Source organism: Helobdella robusta, assembly GCF_000326865.2.
Source record: "Helobdella robusta unplaced genomic scaffold HELROscaffold_11, whole genome shotgun sequence".
NCBI classification, from domain to species: domain Eukaryota; kingdom Metazoa; phylum Annelida; class Clitellata; order Rhynchobdellida; family Glossiphoniidae; genus Helobdella; species Helobdella robusta.
This window is the reverse complement of record NW_008703617.1, coordinates 2,784,794-2,796,096: the sequence shown is the minus strand read 5'-3', so window position 1 is coordinate 2,796,096 and position 11,303 is coordinate 2,784,794. Positions and strand designations below refer to the sequence as shown.

At 32.5% G+C, this 11,303-nt stretch overlaps 2 protein-coding genes across 2 annotated transcripts in view; both read right to left on the bottom strand.

The window, feature by feature from the left end:
• HELRODRAFT_72038 (hypothetical protein) overlaps positions 1-5,036 on the bottom strand; it is a gene marked incomplete at both ends in the record, with an annotated part of 44,359 nt that extends 39,323 nt beyond the window's left edge. Inside the window, one exon of the mRNA XM_009012889.1 lies at positions 4,663-5,036. Within this exon, the coding sequence (XP_009011137.1) occupies positions 4,663-5,036 (374 nt within the window). The remainder of the gene's footprint in view (positions 1-4,662) is intronic.
• Positions 5,037-6,576: 1,540 nt separating this feature from the next.
• On the bottom strand, positions 6,577-7,785 carry HELRODRAFT_167374 (hypothetical protein; the record flags this gene model as incomplete). Its single annotated transcript, XM_009012888.1, has 3 exons — positions 6,577-6,671; positions 7,329-7,631; positions 7,758-7,785. 3 exons carry the CDS (start codon positions 7,783-7,785, stop codon positions 6,577-6,579), a joined length of 426 nt encoding a protein of 141 aa, XP_009011136.1.
• Between the last annotated feature and the right edge of the window lie 3,518 nt (positions 7,786-11,303).

The window sequence follows — 11,303 nt, the reverse complement described above, 5'->3', positions numbered from 1 at the left end:
CTAGAAATGACATAACTTGTCTCGAACAACAAAAGAGTTAAAAATATCAACAAGCTTGAACAGTAACGTGAAATGTTTCTTTTTGTATTCCCGCTTGTAAACACGACGAACATGTTTGTTTAAGAAACAGGCAAACATAATTATATTGTATAGAAATTGAAGTTTCATGTAAAAGTTGAAAACAATTATACTTGTGCAAATAAAACATCCTGGTTTTGTATACTTTTGTATATACTTCTAGCAAAAATAATCATTTAATTTAGCCACAAGCAAAGATGTAAACAAGCATACAAAAAACATACAAAACATACACACAAATTCATATACAAACAAACATACTTTTCCATTTTAGAAACATCATCAACAAACACAGCTCATATAAATTAGACCGAATCAACGCATTAGACACATTGTAGCATGTGAGTGGCGGAATCTCTTTGAAATCGAACGAAGTCACTGTAACAAAGCAGAGGTGGAAGCAATCACAAAGAGCATGCATTCGTAAAAGTAAACATTTTGCAGCCATGTGAGGCTCAACACTTTATAATCCACATTAAATTCATCCGGGTCCATCTTTCGGTTTTTTTTTAGAAAAGCGTTTAATTTTGTAACAAAAAAAAACTGTTTCTACGGCATCTCTCCTTGTCGTATTTGGTGGGATGGATGTTTGTTGTCGGGCTTTGTTGTTGTCATTGCTGATGTTGTTGTTGGTGGTGGTAGTGTTGTTTTTGTTGTCTGTGTAGTTTTTGTTGTTGTTGTTGTAATTGCTGCAACTTTATTCGTGTTTTCTCAAAGGTTTTGTCTCTGAAACACTCAGTGAAGTTTCAATTGAAGATGCTGTCTTGTATGTAGTGTCTCAACTTTTGTTCATTTTAATGAGTATTTCGCTGGATAATCAAGTTTAAAAGTGGCAAACGTGTTGCTGAAAATAATTTTGAAATTTTCTTTTTCTTTTGTTAATGTTGTTTAATATTTTTTCTTTCATTATTGAATTTTTTGCGCCAATACAAACATTTTTATTTGAATTTTAAACTTTTCCCCTATGAAGCACTACACTTGTACATATGAAAAGTTAATATTTATGACACCGTGAAGTGAATGAATAATAAGATCACTATAATGATGATAATGAAGATGATGGTAAGTGTTGATGATGAGTTAGTGGCAGTTTTAAGCAAATATGAATACAATGATACAAATCTACAATGCAATCTACAATGACGATGATGTTGATGATGATGCTAAACAACTATCCCGAACGAAAATGATCATTATGTAAGAAATAATGACAATGACGTCAATGATGACGCAGACGATGACGCAGATGGCACGTGACTTAATGAAAGAGTGAACATCTTATAATTTAGCGCGTAATTTCAGCTGGGATATCACGTGATTCCTTCTTTAATTGCAACGGCGATACAAAAAAAAACGAAATTAATTATGAATTGAATGATTCATATTATATTATTACTTTAAATAATAATTGAATTTATAGTAAATTAAAATAAACAATAAATTATAAATAATTCTTGAAAATGAATTTAATAAAAAAAATATATAAACAGTACATTTCAATCTATCACAGGCAATAAACGATTTGACAAAAATGAATAAACCACAAAATATTAACAAAAAATTGCAAACGTAGTCGCTATAACAATGACTACAGCGCTCAGAGCACTGGCAGCCACAACAGCATCTACCACAGCAGTCATAGCAGCTACCACAGCAGCGACAACAGTGACAAAAACGACAGTAACGATAATGATTAACAACGATAATGGCCATTAAATATGCATTCACCGATTCTTCGCTAATATCTACCTCATGGTTTCCGACGTGTCACTCACATCTGGTAGGATCATAATCAAATTTCGAGACACCCTCAGGATGTTTTTAACAATTTTTTTTTACCAAATAATGTTTTCAATTTTGAAGAAAAAATACAACAAACAGTGCAAAAATTTACATAATATTCCATGGCTCAATGTTCTTTTGAGCAAGGATTACTAAGGAAAGCCGTCTCATTGGTCGTCTTCTTCAAAGATAACTTTTAAAGGGGTTGAGTAGATGAATTTGTTAAAAACGTTTGGAAGTTCGATTATGCTAATTTTTTTATTGCATTGTTCAGTTATTAATTTTATTGTTGTAGTCTGCCATATCAAGTCCTTATAGCTATTAGTATTAACTATATAATACAGTGATATATCATTATAATACTAATATATCAATAATATATTAGTATTATAATGTATATATACATATTTTTGAGAAAAAACAAAATTATAAATTAAGTTATAGATACTTAAAGCAAAATATAAATTATGTCTCGAAATATATATGTATATATAATGATAGTAGTTGATGCATTTGATAACAAGACAAGAGTGTTGTCCAGCGGCAGATACGGGTCGTTTAACCAAATTGATAGCCTTCCTTATTAACGGATAAAAGCAAAATAATGACGAATTTATATCAAATTTATGGATGTTTCATGTTCCTTTCATGTTCGTTTCAGCTTTGATCGTCATCTCAAGATATATTGGTTGCTGACAGTTTATTGATTTGAACGCAAAATTTTTGCGTGCATGTATGTCTTTGTGCGTGTGTGGGTGTTTGTGCGGGTGTGTGTTTGTATGTGTGTTTGTGTGTGTGTTTGTGTGTGTAATTTTGTATGTGTGCTTATGTTTTTCTTCAAACTGTCTATGTTCATTTTCAATGCCTGCATCTTAATTCAATAGCTCAAATACAAATTGAAGAAGTGCAAGCAAGGACACCTCAAGTTTTTTAACATGGAATAAATTAGAGCCAGCATTCACACACACGCACACACACACACGCACACAAACACACAGGCCATGTTTTCCAGCAGTTTCCACGCCACACCACACACAGCCGGCCGGGTAGAATCTTTCCATTCGATGTGATGAACATGAACAAATTTCTCCATCGCACGCATGCACATAATGCAATTAATAGCGACGCTTTTATTTATCATCATTATATTGTATGCATGTGTGTACAATCTCGCATGTACGTACACACTGCAATGTATGCATATGCAAACGTATACAAAGCTGTTTAAACTTGGAAGCGAGCATTCTGTGTAAGACAACAATGTACGTACATCCTTGAGAACATTCCTACATGCGCTTGTTTACAGTTCAGTAAATGGACGCTAAAATTTTCATTAAGGATGTAAAGGGAAACTTTTTATGCATTAAAGCAACCGTGTGTGCTTGTGTTTGCGTGTGCGTTCGTGTGTGTCTGTGTGTGTATGTGTGATTTTATGAATCTATAGTTGTGCATATATCGGGTTGGCGCATGCGGCATCTGTATATCATTAGTTTGATGCAAGCGTATATGCTCATTGTTAGATCTCGTGACATGACATAAACTTCAATAAAAGCTTGATTGACTGATTGGCTGGTGTCATGTAACGTCACTCATTTATTCATATTTGACGTCGCTTGCAGCCATCGTCGTTGTGGTCATAGTAGCATCCACATAGCAACCACAAAACTCAATAAAAAAATTCAGACCCTCTCCATACATGCAATGAAAACCTCAACCATGGCCATTATGCCCGAGTCTCAATAATCATATTATATTCTTCCTGATGAATGTCCTCACAGACGAATGCTCATATATACACGCATATCAGTAGGTAAGTACACATACACACGCACGCTTTCACGCACACACGCACATATGCAAGCATACAAACATACATATATACACACATGCTTCCAAACACATTTGTCTCATGTTTGTGTATTTAGGTATATAACGTTCCCCCAAAAACTTTCAAATCTAAACAGTCAACTAACAAAAAACAGCAGCAGCAACAACAACAGCAGAAAAAACAACCACATAAATAAATACATATAAACCATTGCGCATAAAACACCTCTGACGTCATAATTCTCAAATGATGACGTGGCCGCACGTGACTCGCCTGCCTAAACCTCATTATAACTCATCATAAGTCATTTTTCTATAATGGTGCTGGTGACACAGAAATTGGAGAAATTGGAGAGAAAATGAAGATTTAGGAAGTGGAGGAAAAAAGAGGAATAAAGAAAGAGAGAGAGAGAGAGAGAGAGAGAGAGAGAGAAAGAGAGAGAGAAAGAGAAAGGTTGTAATAAAGGGAAGAGAGAAATACTTGAAGTTTACGAGATCGTACATGCGATTAAGATTATTGAAAAGAATGATGGTGTGATAATACTTACATTTTCTTCATCATCGTCATTGTCATCATCATTATCATCACCCTCATCATCATCATCATCTAGATCACGTGCCTGTCAATCATCATCGATCACTGTCCGTCAGCTGCTACCCGCGTTCAATGGGGCTCTCAATATGAACGGAACATGTTTAAACTACGCGTGACTATTTGAGATGGTATTAAACAAATTTGATGAAATGATTCAAGTTTTTTATTTTATTTTTTATCATCATCGGTGTTTTATTTCCATTTTTATTTAAATTTTTACATAAAACAGTTATTGTATTATAGTCATAACTACCAATGTGATCCACAACATATCATCATAATCACAAGAATGATAAGCAACATATTAATCACAGTCACCAAAATAACCAGCAAAACAACAAACATATCGCCATAGCCAGCAGAATGACTAGAGCCATCACAGCCAACCTTGTTCTGTGTCATAGATGTAGACCAACTTCTCCCACTTAAAATGCACGACGAGATCAACAATTGCTTCATGGTATGGAGGCGTCATGAAAATCGTGAAGTCTGAAGATGCGTCAGATGCAGAGGCTGACGATTCTGACGATGGAATTGATGATGTAAGCGTTGAAGTATGAAGAGAAAAATTTGTGGCACTGTGTGTTTTTGTTGTTGTAGTCGGCGGTGTTGTGAATGTTGAAGTTTTAAAATACCAGTTCGGCTGAGATGTTGTTAAATTCGAATGTGTGGCTGGCGATGAAGTGGTGGTTGTGGTCGGCGTTGTCGTAGCCGTCGATGTAGTGGCGTTCACGTGTCTTGGGATCTTTCGCATCATGGGTGGCGCGTTAAAGTCGATTGGAGGGTTGTCGTGGCTGATGTAGGGCAAATGGAAAACCTTTCCAAACGATTGGGTGACATCCAGGGCTTGCGGGTCCGTCACCCCGTATAAAAGGAATATACCCTTCTCAAGGTTGGAACATACTGTTGAAGATGTTGTATTCATTTATTATTTTAAAAAAGTATTTTTCGGGCTTTAAGGCTGTTTTTGAAAAACGTTTTCAAATTCAAGTTGTAAAAAATGTATTTAATGTTCCTAATTTTTCGTTTAAAAACAAATTAAAACACTTTGAAATTTATTTATCAAGTAAAAAGTAATTCAATCTGAAATGAAAATGAGAAACAAGTAATAAAAACATACCCGTCAAAAATCTAATCGACATTTTAATTATTGCATTGCATAGAAGTAACTTTTTTCTCCCATGCTAACGCCAGAACATAAAACACCTCCAAAACATTACAGCATGAGATTATATGAGATAAAAAATTATTAATTGCAGATATGATTTAAGATGTTCCAAACAAAATTGTCAACTGTTTGAGAAATAAATTTAAATTTGAATAAAAAAAAATGTATCGTGTTGGAGGGCGAATGTATTAATCAGTCAATATTTAATCAGGTGTTTTTTCAATTTAGCGATTTATTTGAAGCTTGGAGTGCATCTAAGATTAGAATTAAATAGATCTACGTGATAGCTTACTGGCTGGTTTTTTATATTTTTGTATGAACCTGATGAAGTAGAAAGATTTAATTTCATTACAATTTTTCATTGCAAAGAGAAAGACCTTATTGTTACAAGTTAATCTCAGTGTTGCATGTCTTAATTCCAATCTTTCAATCCAAATATTTTTTTAAAAACTGAATAATGAAGAACAGAAATGAGGTTTTGTTTCACTAATCCAGTTCATAAAAATGTTATCGACAGAAATAAACTGATGAAATTTCTACCTTTCTCGTCAAACTTAAAAGCAATGGAAAATGCAAACTTGTTTATTTGAACTTTCTGTCAAAAAAACATGTTGAAACAAAAAATGCAAATTCGGAAAGATAACTTTTAAAAAAAACAACTCCGAAAGCAGCTGGAGTATTGAAAAATAAAAATCTTTCAAGAACAAAGCCTTCACAAGCTAAACAAGCAGTAAAACACGGCGAAAAACACAAGACGTGAAGGGATTGACAGCAATTCGACACCCTTTCATTCATTTGTTTCTGGCAAACGCTCTCTTTCATTTAACACAGGAATAGGATTAGATTGTGTTATGCACTTGAAAGCACGTCCGCCTGCAATAACCCACACATACGCACGATCATACACAATCACATATACATGTGGCATGCATACATAAAAAGTTTTTATTGACTTTATAAAAGAGAAATTTTGAAATTTGACGTTGTGAATGTTGACATTGTACGCGTTTTAAAAACAGTAACGTCTACAGACATAAATTTTTACTCATTTGCTAATAAATTAGGTTTATTATCGATAGTTTGTTCAAACATTAACATGATTATAAACATGCACGTACGCAAGCACTTACGCGTGCCACATAACGCAAACGTACACGGACGTAGACAAATTTGTAGAAGCTTCTACGCAGCCTCTCTGCCTGCCCACGCGCATTTCATCGCCTAATTGTCCATCATTTATATTGCTTTTGTACTATCTCCTCTAATCACACGTGAGTGAATGAAAGAGCATGAATCAATACATTTCTAACGTTTTTGAATAATTTATGCATGTGCATATGTTTGTGTGTGTGTATGTGTGTGTGTATGTGTGTGTGTCTGTGTGTGTGTGTGGTGTGTGTGTCTGTTTGTCTGTATGTGTGTGTGTAAACTTATATACTCATAAAAATTGGTACCTTTTATAAATAACATCTTCAAAAATTGTCGAAATAGTGTAGGCTTCAGATACATGGATATTTTTAGCTTACACTGCACTACTAAGAATAAAATTGAATCGACATTTTTTATATAAAAACGAACCAGTAATGTACAAACGTAACAAATGAGAATTTTATTTAAGCATGATTTATAATTAACCAACATTAACAAGACCAAATTGCAAAAAATTTAATTTAAACGAACGACAAAATTGAATGACGCAATTTAAAAGTGTTTTGAAAGTTGGAAGATTAGTTAACGGGCTTTTTAGAAAACGTATTGGCGATGGAAAAAAAGATAATTTTTTTTTGAGTTTTATCAGTAAATGCTAAAAAATGTGGACAATAAGTAACATGAAAAAACTTTTAATGAAATAAAATGCAAAACTTTGCAGGGACCAACTTGATCTAGAGACTTCATAACTGTCGCTTGTGTCAATAACCTTCTGGTAAGTGTTGATCTTGAATTGAGCGCTGTTTCGTTGAAATTTGGACGCTGACGACGACGATGAAGAAGATGCCAGTGTTGGTGATAACGAAGACAAAATTGAAGATAACGATAATGACGACGAAGATGATGAAAATGAGGATGAAGAAGAAGATGGCGATGACGCGAATGTTGATGTTTTATTGTTGAATTTTTCAATTTCAAGGTTGAATGCGGTTTGAGCTTGTTGTACAACATGTCGCGATGAAGTCATTATATCTAGTTGATCGTGATGATGTTGTTGGTGGTGATGTTGTGGTTGCTGCAGCTGATGATAATGTGGATGCTGTTGGTGTTTGTTTTGTCGTTGTTGCTGTTGTTGTTTATGGGTTGGATGAATGTCACCTGTTGTTTTCGGGCTATCGTACAACATTCCTGTTTAGTAAGATGAAAGACGAAATTGTTTATTTATTGCTCGCATCGAGGCATATGTTCACTTTAATGCCATACACTCCTGCCGTTGTTTTGTTGCTTGTTTGTTGTTGTTGACGTTGATTAGTTTTGTTTTGTTGTTAAAGATTATTTGGCGTAGTTTCGTGCATTATAACGATTTATGTATAGTGAAAATAATCACTCAAACATGTTATAACATGTTTATAACATTTAGCATTACAATCAGGTAGGCCTACTGTTTGCAATCTAAGAGCTCTCCTAAGTTATGGATTTCAATTTGGAAGATTTGAAATATAGCATATTTTAGTTATTTCAAATTCACATGTAACGCGCAGCCCACACTGAATAATAAACTCATGCTACAAACTATTAAAGTAAACATATGTATCAAAAAATTGTTTAAAATTTGAATCGAAAAAGACGATATGAACTTTTAAAAACTAATTTTTTTTAAGGTTTTAAAAATATGTTCAACTTATAAATTAAAGTAAAAGCAAATAAAAAAAATAAGCCGAAAACCAGGAAAACAAAACATTAACATATAAGTTGAAAACTCAAAATAAGATAAGGAAACAAAGCATCAATAAAAAGAATCATTATAAACAAAGAAAGAGAAAGAAGTAATGGAAAGAGAGAGGGAGAAAGAGAGAGAAAGAGAAAGAGGATCGCATATGTGTGGACAGAATTGGATGGACAAGTGAAGCAGACCTCATGTGCACTCTCAATACCAAGCACAGTAACTTTAAATTAGAACTTCATCTAGATAGGATGTATGTGTGTCTACATGCATATGTATTTGTTTGTGTGTTTGTGTGTGTGTTTGTATGTGTAAGTGTGTGTGGGATGATTTCAAGTGAATACTAATTTTCATACTTATTATTTATTATTTATACTTATTGTACAAGACAAGCGTACAAGAAAAGTGAATTGAAATTCTACGCCGATAAAATATATTGACGCCAGACAGCGTTAGTCTGAGGTTATTTGATGAATCTTTCATGAACATTCATTTTTCTAATGTTTACTTTTAAGATAAATTGTCTAAAAAATTTAAAGAGCAATCTTACCTAAAAAAATTTCATTTAAAAATATGAAAAATTATAATTGAAATATACAACATAAAAGAGAAATACTATGAGCCATAAAATTTTGGAAAAACTTTTAATAAAATTCAAACCACAAAAATAACACACACACCACACACACACACACACACACACACACACAAACAAACAAACAAACCCACACAGATACAACGCACATTTGCATATAAAACATATAAAAGCATCCTTACCTAAAATCTTTATAAACCAAAGATATGATGCAAGATACAATGATGCATACACATATGATACTAGATACAAAGATACATAAACGTATGATACACATACAAACTACATAAACACGTATACAAAGGCAAGAAGAGCGCTAGTCATAAACAATGTATATTGATGTCTTCTACAGATAGCATGTGTTGTGAAGAGGGCTCTGATGACATTTTTTGTTACGGTATTTTTTGCGTTGTCCTACGTCTTAAATGTTGCATTTTTTAGTTTGTTTTTCTTCATTATTTTTGTTTTATGATGTTTTGTATCTTTGTTTTAATTTAAATTTTTTAGTACCATGTTGAAATTATGTTATTTTTATATGAGTTTATATTAGCCATGAGATGTTTCGTAGGTCTTAAATAAGCTAAAAATTTTCTTTGGAAGACATAAACTACTCATAAATATTTACATAAACATTTTCTTTCAAGTTAAATTATTTTTGGTCCTAATAACATTGTTATTAACAAATTAGTCTGTTAATAAATGATTGAGAAGTTAATATAATACATGATTAATCGTAATCAGCTTAAATAAATTGGAACATCGACTCATTTATAGAGCAAGTTATTTTTATTAATTTAATTTTTTATTATCTGTTATGATTTTTATAAACATGGAGTATTCGTTTGAATTCACAAAGAGTTTATAATATGCCAACAATTTTTTTATTAGCAATGACATCATGTGACGTGTTATATTTGTGTTAGTGTGTGTGTGTGTATGTGTTAGTGTGTACATGTGTGTGTATGGTGTGTGTATGTGTTAATGTGTGTGTGTTTGTGTAATACATCAAATTTGGCGAGTATTTCTGTGAGAGTTCCATCCAAAACCTCCAAATCCCAAAACACATCCATTCCACACAAAATTTAGTGGATATGGTGTAATAAAAGCAGATCTTTTTTGGCTGTTGTATATGTATTGTACAGGCATAGCTTTAGTGTGCTGGAATGTTGCTTTGTTAGAAATTTTTTAATTGAATGTAGCTATATAGAAATATTTTAATCAGATAACTGCGTTTTTCTTGTTTTTTAATAAAATAAATTATTTTTTTCCTCCATTTGTGATATCGAAATTCAAGTTTTACGATGAATTGTTTTTTTTCACTTTTTCATTTCAAAATTAATAAATAAATAAAATATTTTTTACAAAACTCCTATTATTACGATTCTTATAACAAAATAAAAATAAGTTGTTAGTATTTTTATATTTAGTTTTCAGAATTTCAGTTTTTTCTCTTTATTCATATTGGTAGAAACTTGATAAATTAATTAAGACTTCCCCATAAATTTCAATTTACTGTAAGGAGGATAACAGTTGAAATGTGAGTGTGTGTGTGTATTGGTGTGTGTGTGTGTATCTGTATGTGTGTGTGTTTGTGTGTGTGTTTACATCTGTGTGTGCGTACATGTGTGGGTGTGTTTGAATTTTTGCTGTTACTATGCTATTGTTGTTTCTTTGTTAATGTCAATCGAGTTTTTCAATTTTCAGGTTGGTGTTAACATTATTGTTGTTGTTACATGGCTGGTTGTGTATGTGGGTGTTGTTGTAGATGTTATTATGGTCATTTTATGTTGTTGTTGGTGTTGTCGTTATAAATTTTGTATGCATATTGTCGTCGAAGTTGTAAATTTATCGCCTTAATTCATATGTGTCCAATAACTTTTACAAGTCACTTGCTTTCATACATACTACGAAATAAATTTCTCTATCGTGTGCATATGAATATAAATATATATAAACAAATTTATATGCATATATATGTGTGTGTATGTGTGTATGTGTGTGTGTGTTTGTGTGTGTGTGTGTGTGTGTGTGTGTGTGTGTGTGTGTGTGTGTAAAAATTTTTTCAAACAAAGTTCTATATAATTATATATACATTACATACATTTTTATATAAATCCTATACACACACACACCATAAACCCAACACACACAGACACACACACACACAACACACACATACAACACACACACAACACACACATACAACATAACAAAGCAAAGATGACATAGAACCACATAAATATTATAAATAAATACGTATAACTATGCAGGCAAGCGAATGTAAGCCAATAAATAATTTTAATTGAAAAGAGGCTCACATACATCTGAGCTTTCAAAAAGTTTGGCAAATTTATATGTTAACAAGTATTATCGCAGTAACGTTGTA